The sequence below is a fragment of the Chinchilla lanigera genome, unplaced genomic scaffold (assembly GCF_000276665.1).
Source record: "Chinchilla lanigera isolate Chin_1 unplaced genomic scaffold, ChiLan1.0 scaffold00024, whole genome shotgun sequence".
In the NCBI taxonomy this organism is placed as follows: Eukaryota; Metazoa; Chordata; class Mammalia; order Rodentia; family Chinchillidae; genus Chinchilla; species Chinchilla lanigera.
In genome coordinates, this window is record NW_004955425.1 from 879,879 (window position 1) to 893,411 (window position 13,533).

General features: G+C 39.2%; 1 protein-coding gene across 1 annotated transcript in view; it reads left to right on the forward strand.

Moving 5' to 3' along the window:
- The window catches only part of Ide (insulin-degrading enzyme), a 106,980-nt gene that overhangs the window by 60,418 nt on the left and 33,029 nt on the right, over positions 1-13,533 (forward strand). Inside the window, 1 exon segment of the mRNA XM_005385825.2 lies at positions 11,356-11,458. Within this exon segment, the coding sequence (XP_005385882.1) occupies positions 11,356-11,458 (103 nt within the window).

The following is a 13,533-nucleotide window of genomic DNA, read 5'->3' on the forward strand; positions in this document are numbered from 1 at the left end:
AAAAAGTTGGAGAGCATAAACTATTGGATTTGAGGCCTTACTATAAAGTGATAGTAATTAAGATGTTGTAACAGCTGCAAAAGGATGGGCAAAGAAATTATTGAAACAGCAGAGTCCAGAAATAGTTCCACACATATACGGTTAGTTGATTTTTTAAAATTCTGGCAAAAATACATATAACATAAAACTTCCCTTCTTAACTGTTTTCAGGTATATATTTCAGTAGTGTTAAGTGTATTCACATTGTTGTAAAACAGATTTCCAGAATTTTTTCATCTTGCAAAACTGAAACAGTATCCATTAAATAATTACTTCCCATTATGCTGTTTTTCTGAATATGGTTACTTTAAATAATTCATGTAAGTAGAATCATACACTATTTTCCTTTTTTGTGCCTGTTTTATTTAGTGTCCTTAGGGTTTATCTATAATATACCTGTGGATAGGGTTCCTTTCTTTTTTAAGACTGGTTAATGTTCCATTTATGTATTTACCACCTTTGCCTTATCCACTCATCAGTTTATCAGTTGACTTTTTTTGTTGTTGGGGCTTTTTGATTTTTTTTGAAACAGGATCTTGCTATGCAGTTCAGGCTGGCCCTGAGCTCACCATGTAGCCCAGGCTGGCCTCACACTGGTGGTGATCCTTCTGCCTCAGCGTCCTGAGTGCTGGAATTACAGGTGTGTACCACCACGCCCAGCTATCAGTTGTCTTTTTGACAAAGGCAGCAACATAATCAAATTGGGATAAGAAAGTCTTTTCATCACCCCGGGTTTTTATACATGTATGTTTTACATCAAAGAGATATTTAAGTCTAAATGTACTGCCTTATCACTAGAATTTCATCCAGTCGTTAATAATAAGTCCAGTTATCATCACATTTTTTTTGGCCATGTCTCCCAGGATGAGGTTACTCAGATTTTTAGGTTCCCATTCAGTCTTGTTGAGTTCTAAAAGTAAGCATGGTCTTGGCAAACATACAGCTTCACCCTTTCAGGCATCTAGCACACAGAGCTAAGAGGCAAGGTCATCTCTTATTCTGAGCCTCTTTTAAAGTATAGATAGTGTAGAATTACATAGATGCACAGGCTGTGGGCTACCCTGATCAGTAGGCAGTATGACAACACTGACCATTGTCCCTAACTTTGTCAAATAGAGCGAAGGCACCGTGCGTTCTACCCCATCGTGCCTTTGGGAATTCTCACAGATTTCACTTAAAGGTATCATAACTGTTTCTTGCTTAGGACTCATCCCTGCCTCCAACACTTGAAGTTGTAGCCCTGATCCTTTGACCACTCCATCAGGTGGGAGGATGGGGAAATTGAGGACATGAAGGGGGAAAGAAAGTTGTTATACCAGTGTATTCTTCTCAGCAAGAACTGCGTGGTCATCCCCTCTCCACAGATCTACTAGAAATACAAAGTGAAATCTAGTAGTGAGGACACTCGCGTAGTCCTAGTTGTGTTGAGTGTGAGCACACACTCACGGAGGCTGGAAACCAGCCCTGCAGGCGCACATCTCCCCCATTTGAGGCAAGCAGCTGGCTATCCCACCTGGGTACCTGTTACTCCGAGGCGATGTCCCTGTCTGCTGTGAGAGGGTGGTCTGCACAGTGTGTGCGTTGTTCTGAACAAATGATCTTCAGCCCGCCAAATTCATACACTGTCTCTTTTTCTAGTTTTCTCTAGCACTTTGAGCATTTGTCTGTCCCAATGGGCAGTCAAAGCACAGTCCAGAATCAGTGTTTATTCTCTTCAGGATCCATTTGTAGCCCCTGAGAGCTACCAACATCATTCTCCCTTGCCAACCCTGTTCAGGGAATCTGCCACACCGCCGCTGGCAGTCTCAACCTGCCAGCACTAGGTCTTTTTGGCATTACGTGCCTCTGAGGGTGCCAGAGGAGCATGTCTAGATTCCGCCATCTCTGCGTTGGTGAAGCCCATGTTCCTTCGTTTCATGGACCCGGGTGGCCATCCTAAGTTGACATGCAGGCCTGTTTGCTTGTCACTTCCGGTCACTTTCCAAACTTGAAAGCAAGCAGTTCTGCAGCAGACACAGCTGGGTGCTTCCTAGTCCAATTTATATGTGACTTTATCTATATGGAGACAGTGTCAGTTCTACAGGTGGTGAGCTGGAGCCCTGAGCATACCCCCGCTCTTCTCACTTTAGATGCCAGTCTCATACCACAGGTTGTGTTGCCTGTGCTTTTGGCCATCTGGTTGTAAATCAGGGTTCCCACGATCCCCTTCTTAGATTCTATTTGATTAAGTGCCTTATGAAACTCAGGAGAATACTTATGTTTCTAGTTTATTATAAGATACGTTACAAAGGTGAGGAGATGGGTAGCTCGCGTCTTGGGGGAAGAGGCACAGAGCGTCCACACCCTCTAGGTACTCACCTTCCTGGAGCTTCTGCGTGTTCAGCTCTGCTAGTTCTGTTCTTGGAGGGATTGTGGGGCAGGATTGTTCTTGCCAGGGTATGGGGCAGGACCCTGTGGTATGAGGACATTCCTATGACCTGCTATCAGACAAGGGCACATCAGAGAATTTCTTTATGAGCAGCTCCATTACAGAAAAACAAGGGAAGAACAGAGCTTCTACAACAGACCTTGAAGAAGAGAAATCTTGGTTAGTGTGTCAGGGAGGCCGTAGAACTTGTTACTTTGGGAGGGAGTGATGGGCCAGGCACTGTAGATGAAGACAGTGACCAAGACAAAAACGACTCTAGTTTCACAGGTGCCAACGTCATTAAGTTGGGAGAGGAAATGTCACTCTTCTACCAGGTGTCTATCCATATATAAAATAAATTAAATTTGACCTTTATGCCATTCACAAAAATTAATAAGCTAGAGACCTCAATATAAACACTGAAGCTATAAAATTTCTAGAAGAAAATATGGTAAAATATCTTTAAAATATTAATACAAATTTCTTAGAACACCAAAAGCAGTAACCAAATGGGGAAAAATTGATAAATTAGACTGCATCAAGGTTTAAAACTTGTGCTCATTAAGTGATACACATTTATTTACATGATTAAAATGCATAGAAAAAAACAATCTAGAACATACACTAATTAGGCAAGTAAAACAACTTAAATGTTAATATTTTCTTTAAGATAGGTATTCTGAAGAAAAAGAACCAACAGAAATTCTGTTGAATTTTATTATATACCTTTTATTAACAAAATGTGTAGCATAGGAAGGTAGAGTTATATGCACTAATAGAACTCCTTGGACAGTGTTTAAGGGGCCTTCCAGTGACTAGTTTTGTAGTTTTGTCACCTAATAGTTATGAGATTTTGGATATCAGTTTTTTCTTCAACCAATGTTTATTGAATTACTCATATGAAGCCTGAGTTTAAATAAAGTTCTGCAAGAAGGACTCATGAAAAGACAACTTTACCTAATGTTATGAACACTGGTTCTCATTTTCCTGAAACCTTAGCCTTCTGTAAAATGGGGACAGTAATTTGTTGTTAGATGCAAAATTGAAAAGTGATGTACAAACACAAGTTAATGCTGTTTAAGATTATATATTGGGTCTGGGTGTGGCTGTCCACACTTGTAATCCCAGTGCACAGGAGGCTGAGGCAGAAGGATCATTTCAAGTTTGAGGGCAGCACAGGCTACATAATGAGTTCAAGGCCAGCCTGAACTATATAGCAAGACCCTGTCTCAAGAAAATAAACAAAAAATGTAAAAAAGATTATATCATTGAATAAAATATGATGCTTTGTAAGAAAATTCTTTATTTTGGGGGTGCTGAGGATTAAAGTAGAGCCTCTTGCATGTCAAGCACTGAGCCACACCCTCCCAAGTCCCTGAACAGTCACGATTTAAACTATATATGTCTTTTCATTTCTTATTACTATAGATCAGTGGTGGTGACCCTACGGAATGCATGCCACAGAGGTTATTTGTATCGTTGAAAGCTCTAAGTAGTTCACCATCACTGCTCTAGATCAACACTTTGTAAGAATGAATTTTCTGGTACATAAATTTTTTTCTTTCCTTCTTCCTTCCTTCTCTCCCTGTGTCCCTTCCTCCCTCTTTTCTTTCTCCTCTTTCTCTTTTTCTTTCTCTTTCTTTCCTGCCACCCCAGCCTTTGGACTAAACTACATCTCAGCAACCCTCCCCCCTTTTTTTTTATATTTTGAAACAGTGTCTTGCTAAATCACTAAGTTGCCCAGACTGGGCCACAACTTATGATCCTCCTCTCTCAGCCTCTAGGATCAGGCATGTACCTCCTGGTCCAGCTTACATTTTAATTTTGATTAAATTATATATTTCTAATTTGATATCTTGAACAATTCTAGTTAAGTGCCTTTTTTTTCCTTTATTCTCACTTTGAAAAAAAAGGGCTTTTCTTTTACAGGATTAGATTCTGTGATTTAAATTGTAACTGCCAACAGGTTAGTAATATAGTACAGAATAGCCTGGGATAAGATTATCAGCTGATACTGTGATAAAATCAGCATGGTACTGGCAAAAAAACAGACCTGAAGATCCATGGAACAGACTAGAACATGCAGACACAACTACAAACACACTCAGCCACCTTATCTCTGACAAAGGGGCCAAACATGTTCACTGGAAGAAAGATAGCCTCTTTAATAAATGGTGCTAGAAAAACTGGCTTTCCACATGCCAAAGACTGAAACTAGATCCATGTCTATCGCCATGCACCAAACTAAAGTCAAAGTGGCTTAAAGATCTAAATATTAAAGCAGAAACACTAAATCTACTGGAAGAGAAAGTAGGTAGAAATCTTGAAGACATAGGGATAGGCAGAGAGTTCATGAACAGAGACCAAACTGCATGAGAAATACTTCAAAGAATAAACAACTGGGATCTCATCTTACTGAAAAGTTTTTGCACATCAAAAGAAATCACCAACAGAGTAAAAATAAAACCTATGAATTAGGAAAAAAATTTAGCCAAGTGTCCCTCAGACCAAAGACTTCAATCTAGAACATATAAAAAATTAAAACATATCAGGCGCCCAAATTCAAAGACCCAGTCCAAAAATGGGCATCTGAGATGAATATACACTTCTCAGATGAAGAAATACAAATGACGAATAAATATATGAAAAATGTTCAACATCATTAGTCATTTGAGAAATGCAAATTAAAACAACACTGAAATTCCATCCCACCCCAGAAAGAATGGCTGTCATCAAGAACTCAACCAATAGCAAATGCTGGAGGGGCTGTGGGGAAAAAGGAACCCTTCTCCACTCTTGGTGGGAGTGTAGACTGGTGCAACCACTGTGGACATCAGTCTGGAAATCCCTCAGTAAACTAGGATTAGAGGTCCATTCAATCCAGCTATTCCTCCTAAGTATTTTTCCAGAAGAACTAAAAACATCATATCAAAGCGATATATGTGCACCCATGTTTATAGCAGTGCAGTTTGTAATAGCTAAATCTTGGAAACAGCCCAGATGTCAATCAACTGAGGAATGGATAAAAAAGATGTGGTATTTTTACACACTGAAGTATTACTCAGCTATAAAGAAAGACAAATGAGAGGCTTTTATAGGGAAATGGATAAAACTAGAGACCATAAGTAAAATAAATCAGACTCACATATGTAAACATCATATTGTCTCCCTAGTATAAGAATCTGAAAGAGTAAATAAAATCTGAAAGGTACAATAGATATTGTGATAGGGAAATAAACTGCTCAAGTAGGAAAGAACAGCTTAGATGAGGGAAAAGAGGGAAAAAAAAGGAAGGGAAAAAATATGTATACATATATACACACAAGATAGCTAAAGTAATTGTATTACTAATTTCTGTTGGTTTATTGAAAGGAACAGTTAATGTATAATTGTTTGATCAACCTTATATGCCTATATCTGATTATCAACCACTTTGAAGATAATAGTATGTAATATAACAACCATTGTTAATTTCCTATCACCTTGTTTTGAAATTCTGTATCATTTTTATTTGTTTATATATTGCTTTCTTTGTCTTTGCTTTTGTTATTTTGTTTTCTTTTCTCTTTAAAACAAAAAAAGAGAGAAAGCGTATGTATATACAAGGATAGCTGGGATAAGTGTATTGCTGATGTCCATTGGTTTGAAGGGAACAGTTAATGCTTAAATTTTTTTTTCTTGACCAATTTTGTATGCTTATGTCTGGTAATCAGAACAACTAATTTGAAGACAACAGTATGCAGTATAACAACCACTGCTGAATTCCTACCATCTTGTTTGATGAAGCTTTGTATTATTTCTAATGTTTTTTTGTTCCTTGTTATTGTCTTTAATTGTTTGATCCATCTTGCATTCTTGCATCTGGTGGTCTCAGCAACTTCATTGAAGAAGATAATGTGTAACAACCATTATTAATTCCTATCATTTTGCTTTGAAATTCTGTATCGTTTTTGTTGTTTATGTGTTGTTCTGTTTTTGTTGAGGGTACGTTTACTTTAATACCCACTGAGGCAAGGTTAACGTTGCCACCAGGCTGAAACAAACCTCTGTCAGGCATACCTCTTAAGCAGTGTCCCAACTAACTAGTTATCTACCAGCCTCAGTTTAAATCCCCCAAAGACAGGGAACTCATTAAATACTAAGGTAGCTGGTTCCATTTTTGCGAATTCTACTTGTTAGAGAAAATTCTTTTAATGTTGGTAATTTATTTACCTTTCAAATGTATCTACCCATTACTACTCTGTCATTGTCATCTACCACCCCTCCGTCTTATCATTTTACCATATTAAACCTGCAAATACAGTAATAGAATCTTTGCTACATGTCTAGCTTGAGTCCCAACTAATTCCATTCATTTGAGAGGAGTAATTCTTGGTGAAGTCACTTGGTGATAACTGTCTTGTCTAAATATTTGACGTTTGGCAGTTGACTGTAGAATTCTGTCAGAAGTCAGTGCCTAGTCCATTGGCTTATGGTGTTCAGGCTCCACTTCCCTTTGCCCAGCTAGGGAAGTCTTGAATCGTCCAGCATTTCTCAAACATGATGGACAGTGATTCTGTTAGGATTTGTTAGTTACCTGAGCATTATAGAATGTGACCGTGCTGGGAGATGTGATTCCATTTCATTCATTTGACTCAGTCACCTGTTCTGGGCTTCAGCTTTTTTCTGTTTGTTCCACCTTTAAAGACAATGCACATGAGAAGGGAATAGTCCTGTGTCTGCTCGCAGATCAGCTTAGTACATTTTGCTTTAAGCCATGTTCAATTGATTATGAATGTCTTCCGGGTAGGAACTGTATTTTGTCTTTCCCAGAATTCAGTAAAATCTGATTGAATTTTCTATAGTTTTACCCTAATGTTTCCAGCCCTCCTTCCTCTTCCTCTTCTTCCCCTTCCTCTTTTTCTTTTCCTTCTCCTCCTCTCTCCACACATTCATTTCTTTTTTAATGTTGTTGGGGGTGGAATCCAAGGCCTCGTGCCCACTAGGCAAGCACTCTATCCCTGACTTGTTTTCTTAGCACTTTTCCTGATTTGTTCTCACTCAGTTTCTTAGTATTTTAGGAAATATTTTTTTTAATGGTTTTTATCACTTTTCATAAACTTCAACTTCTTTACCACTTAAGACCTCCTGTTAGTGTTCTGTAAGTTTAATTTTGAGTTTATCACAAGAGATGTTTGGGTTTTGTTACCTTTTTTTCTTCTTTGTGATATCACCTCTTCGCCCCCACGAATGAACCCAGGACCTTCACACTGAGATACATCACTATTCATTTTATTTTTCAATTTTGACATAGAGTCTCACTAGGTTTCCCAGGCTGGGCTCAAATTTGCAGTCCTCTTGCCTTAGCCTGCAGAGTGCTGGTATTACGGGCATGCAGCACCTTGCCGGGCTTGTGTGTGTCTTTTAAACACCTAATTCAAGGGTGTAGCTCAGTCATAGAGCACGTGCTTAACATAGGCAGGGTCCTGGGTTTGATCCTCAAGACTACAAAAAATTTTTAAAAATTTAATTTGAAATGATTTTTAAGAATTCAACTGCTAGAAGGATAGAGTCCATCTAATTTGAATCTATATTTTAAAAGCAATGAAATTGAAGTCCAGAGAGGCTAAGGGAATTGCCTAATTTACATCTTAACCGTGATTTTGGCAAGGTTTCATAGAAAGTAAGTCAGTGTCCATCAGAACCAAGTTACTGATTGCCAGGTCCGTGCCCTTTCGTGGTGCTGTTTGAATTCATCACGAATACCTATGTGGTCTCTTCTCATTCTTTGGCTCTCTTCCTCCTGTTAGTGATTATTTGCAAGGATCTCATGAGAAGTTGTTCCTTGGGAATATACTGCCTTTAAATGTCTCTGGTCAGCAGACCTTTTGCTTCCAAATGGGCTCCATCCAGTCCCTCTAGCACTGCCTTCCTTCTGATCATGTTTAAATGTGGCTTGAAGTCAATAGCCAGCATTCATTATAACCCACTGTTACTTTGCTCACTATTTAAGCTTCACATGAAAAAGAAAAGGCGTTTTTCTCTCATCTTTCTAAGGATCACATTAGTTCTCTCCATCTCTATCTTGAAGAGAACTCTTACCAAAACAATTTTTTAACAGTTGGCCATGGTGGCACAGATTTGTATACTCAGCTACTCATGAGGCTGAGGCAGGAGGATCCCAAGGCCAACCTGGGCAACTAAGTGAGATCCTATCTCAAAACAACAAATGAATGAATGAATGAATGAATAGGGCTGGAGATACAATTTAGTGGTAGAGCACTTGCTTGGCTTGTGTGAGGTCCTGGGTTCAGTCCTTAGTACCTCAAAAATTTTTTTGTGTGCATAAATTTTTGGCAGATAGGCTAAAATGCCACAGGCAACACTGGCTGCAGTTAAATACACAAAGTGTCTGTAGTATACTGTGATTACTTGCCTATCCTCTTTCCCCTTTTCTCTTAATTCAGGTATTCCCTGTTCTTGTACACTTTGCTTCATACTTTTATATTTGAGTTTAAAGTATGTATATACTTGTGTCTACTATCTTTCCCTTCACTTCACTTCCCTACACTTGTGACTGGTTTGAGGAACTGTGTTTGTGTGCTTCATATTTACTTTTACATATGTACTTTTTTGTGCTAGGGTTTCAGATGCTACCCGTACATTTTATTTTGGTTTAGAACTGTAGAAATCCCTAAGGAGTGTACTTGATGATTTCCTCTCCTTCCTTTTCTTATTATGCAGGCTTTCCTGCAAAGGCTTCAGTATTTGCTTCTTCCCATATCTTACGGTCTTCTCCGACCATCGGTTTGGTAGGGTTCCCTGAGCTTTTTTATTTTGTCTGCGAATTGAGTTTAAAATTTTGTTTTTCAGAGGGCAAGTCTACTACACATTGAATTCCTTGGTCTTTGTTAAGTTGTGGTCAGCCCATTATTCTAATGCCTGGGCTATCATCCAAGAAAACAGGAGCCGCCATATAGCAAACTCCTCCCAAATCAGTCATCTCATAGAAGAGAGATGGACATGCCACCTTTCTTTGTTTTTACACTTCCTGCTATATGTTTTCAGAGATCTCCTCTAGAATCCATTCATTCTCTGAGAAATCAACGACAGTAGAAGCAGTTTCTAGGGCTAAGTCTTAGCAGGTTCTGCCATGTATTGAATGTCCTTAACAAACACCACACATCCTTCATGTGACTGTGTGAGCTCTGCATTGTCTTCATGCGCTGCATGCAGGGTACTCGAACTACCAGATCGTATCACCTCCTTCTGGACATAATCACAGAGCTCTTTCAATCTGCTGGATCCTGTGATTTCTCTGTGTTTCTGTGGAACATATTCTTATTTAGCATGTATTCTAGAACGATAGTGTTCAGTGACAGGTAGACTAGACCAAGCACACCTGGAGCTGGAAGCTTAATCAGTGACAGGTGAGTCAGATTGGTTAGAACAGTGGTGGTGAACCTATGTCACGCGTGCTGCAGTAGACTATTTATATCATTATAAGCTCTAAAGAGTTCACCATCCCTGGCCTAGGATATCACCAAGCAGGTGATAAGTCCAAGTCGAGTCAGCCAGGTAGAACAGTTTGTCTAGAGTGAATAAGAAATAGAAGGTAGTTAAGACAACCAGCTCTTACAACAAGGGATAGTGGTTCAGTATATAGAATTGGGATTTTGAAAATGAATGGGAATTCCTAGGCTTTCAGCCATGTAGCCAGCATTCAGAGTCCAGAAGCAGACCTGTGGGAGTATAGGTGAGAAGAAGCAAGTATGTACATGATCTCACTTACTTGATTTGGGAATTAAGAGGAAAGCAGAACCAGTAACAGGACTGACTTCATGCCAAGGCATCCAAGCTATTTGCTGAAATTCCTTTATCCACAAGGTTCAAAGACAACCTGGCACAAGCCTAGGATTGTGTGTGCTGGTGTGAGTGTAATGATTCCAATTTAGATAATTAAGAGGTAGCAGAGACTGAAGTGTCCTTGCTGTTGCTCCACGGACAGAGCTTATAAAGTTCCTTTGATAGAGGTGCTTTTGCTTCTTTACTCTTGTAATCTGTTCACATTTTAAGATCATTTTAACTGTATCTTATCACTTAAGCCCCTCAGCCCATTGGACTTATTTCCGGGGCTCTTTTTGCTCCCTCATCAAAGAAAGCTTTTAGTAAATCATAGGATGAGCTTTTCTTGGTCTTGTTCCCCATTCCTCTAGTATCAGGAAGGCATTCTACATATACTAAATATATTTGATGCTACTTTCTGGTAAGAAAAAACAGAGTAGAAGCCTAGTTAATAGTAAAGGTTTCTGTACTGTTTGTAATTTTTTATCTCTGTATGAATCAACATGTTTTCCTAGCCATTCCTGTTAACACTAAGGCTGAAGTGTTCCTGGAGAACAGTACTTTTTTAGAAGGACTGTCTTTCAAATACCTTGTCCCATTTTTTTCTCTATTTTTTTTTTGTACCGGGAATCAAGCTCATGACTTTACACTTGCCCAGCAGGTGCTGAGCCACTGAGCTAAATCCCTGGCCCAAACTATTCTTATTTTTAAATTAATGAACGTACCTAGAAGAATCTCTGCTATAAGCTCCCCCCTTTTTCTGTACCAGGAATCGAACTCAGAACCTTGCACTTGCCAGGCAGGTGCTTGTGCCACTGAGCTACATCTCCGGCCCAAGCCCTTTCTTTTTTTTTTTACACTAAAAGTAATGGGCTATACCTAGAGGGTAACATGGAGTATAATCCGAAACTTACCCAAACCTGTAGTGCCCTGTTCAGGCAAACTCTTCAGAATATACCAGGTTTAAGAAACACAACGTTTCATCCATATTATTTATATTTTCTTGAACCAGTCTATGAATTTATGTATTCACATGAGTTTACTATTTTTTTTCTTCCTTACTTGCTTTTTCCACGTATCTCTAGGGTTGCAGTCGTTTCCAAATCTTTTGAAGGGAAAACTGATCACACGGAAGAGTGGTATGGAACCCAGTACAAACAAGAAGCTATACCAGATGAAGTCATTAAGGTAGGTAAACTCATCTGTTCATAAGCCTGCTGTGTGAGGAACCACAAGGACACGAGCTCCCTAGAACTACCAGTTCAGGGCCAGGAGTTTCGAGAGTGATGGCTTAGTGTCAACTGTACCATCCTGAGAGGAGCGACAGGAGCTGGAGGACTGGTGTTCAGGTTTTTCCCTTAAGAAATGGCCCTCTGGCAACCTTCTCATGTGTCTAACAAAGCACCAGGACTGTAATCGCCTCCTAACCTCGTGCAGTCAAACACATTGCAGTGCAGGGTAGACAGAGAAGCACGATTCCAGCCAAGAAAAGGTGAGCAAGTAGGAAGCGCCAAAGACGGCCGCGGGGCCTCCAGAGTGCGGGGAGTTCTCCGGGTTCACAGTGTCTAATTAATGTGTCTTAGGGAGCACTGTACTTTATGCCTCATAGCATTGGGGTTTTTGTCAACACAGGAGAATTATGATTTGTTTCAAAACAGGTGTATTTGCCACATTCATTTTATCACATTCATCAGTAGTCAAGATTTAGCTTTTGAGTTTCATCTGCTTTTCTTAATTCATTCATTCATTCATTCTTTCTTTCTTTCTTTTTCCTTCCTTCCATTCTTCCTCCTCCTTCTTTCCTTCCTTCCTTCCTTCCTTCCTTCTTTCCTTCCTTCCTTCCTTCCTTTTGGTTCTCTATGAGGAGTTCATTACTTAGGGGGAAATAGCAAAAACCAGACTGAATAAATTTTAGTTAAACTCAAATGGATAGTTTTAAAATGTACCTGTGTAATGACAATGCAGAAAAAAGAAATGATTTTTTGAGGGTATGGGGAATCGAACTCAGGACCTTGCACTTGCCAGGCAGGTGCTTGTGCCACTGAGCTGTATCCCCGGCCCAAAGAAATAATTTAAGAAAGGAGTCATTGCTTATACTTCAGAAGTCTCTGACATATTCACAGTATGAAAAGAGATCACTGAAGCCCTCTGGAGTATATACAAATCCATCTTTCTAAACTGAGGGACACTGATACTGGGTCTGAAATAATCCTAAAATGAAAGAGAACTTCCCTATTCACCAAACTAGGACCTTAACGAACTGGCCTTTAATGGGATGGATAGGGAGATAGATAGATAGATAGATAGATAGATAGATAGATAGATAGATAGATAGATCAATCCATCAGATAGACAGAGAGATGAGATAGATACAGAACTATAGATAAATATACATATATACTATATAGATAAAATTTTTTTTAGTGGTACTGTGATTCGAATCCAGAGCTTTGTGTATGCTGTTCAAGCACCTTAGCCCTGGACTGTACCCCCCCACACACCTTTTTTTGGACAGACTCTTGCTAAGTTGCCCAGGCTGGGATCAAACTTTCAAACCATCATGGCCAGCCTGAGGGGGAGGTTAAAAAAAAAAAATTATCTGAGAGTTGAGCGGTGAAATTATTTGCTATTTCCTACTCCTTACTATTCAACCATTCTGTAGACTTGAGCTGCAGCTTAAGTAATATGCCAGCAGTCTTTATCATCCCAGTGTCAAGTGACATACATACATGGACCAAAATAGAACTGTAAAATCTTGTTCAAGAGTGTGCCACGTCCACTGGAGAACAAATTATTGAATCCAGGGTTACTGTCAGTTACCCTTTTTGTTCGTTAGAAATAATAGAAATTATTGTAAACTAGGGTTCAACAATCAATGGCCTGTATTCTGTCCCACTTAGCTTTTGGAACCAGCCCATTGTGCCAGTCTAGACTGAAATCTCACTTTGTCCTTAACTTCATCTTGAATTACTGGTTCACATCAAAGTTCACATGGTCATCCGGGACAGATGTGGGCCAGGTCTTAAGAACTACTAAAGTGAAAGAAGACCCCTTTAGACTTTCAGGCCATACAGGGACGTAATGTAATATCATAGCTGAAAGTATAATTCTTACATAAATGACCTGTGGTCTTATCAGATGTGGCAATATATCCTTTTTTTTTTTTTTTTTTTTTTTCACATTTTTTTTTTTTAAATTTTAAAGATAAAAGGAGGGAAACATTAACAGACATACAACATTTTACAACATATCACAAGCACAAT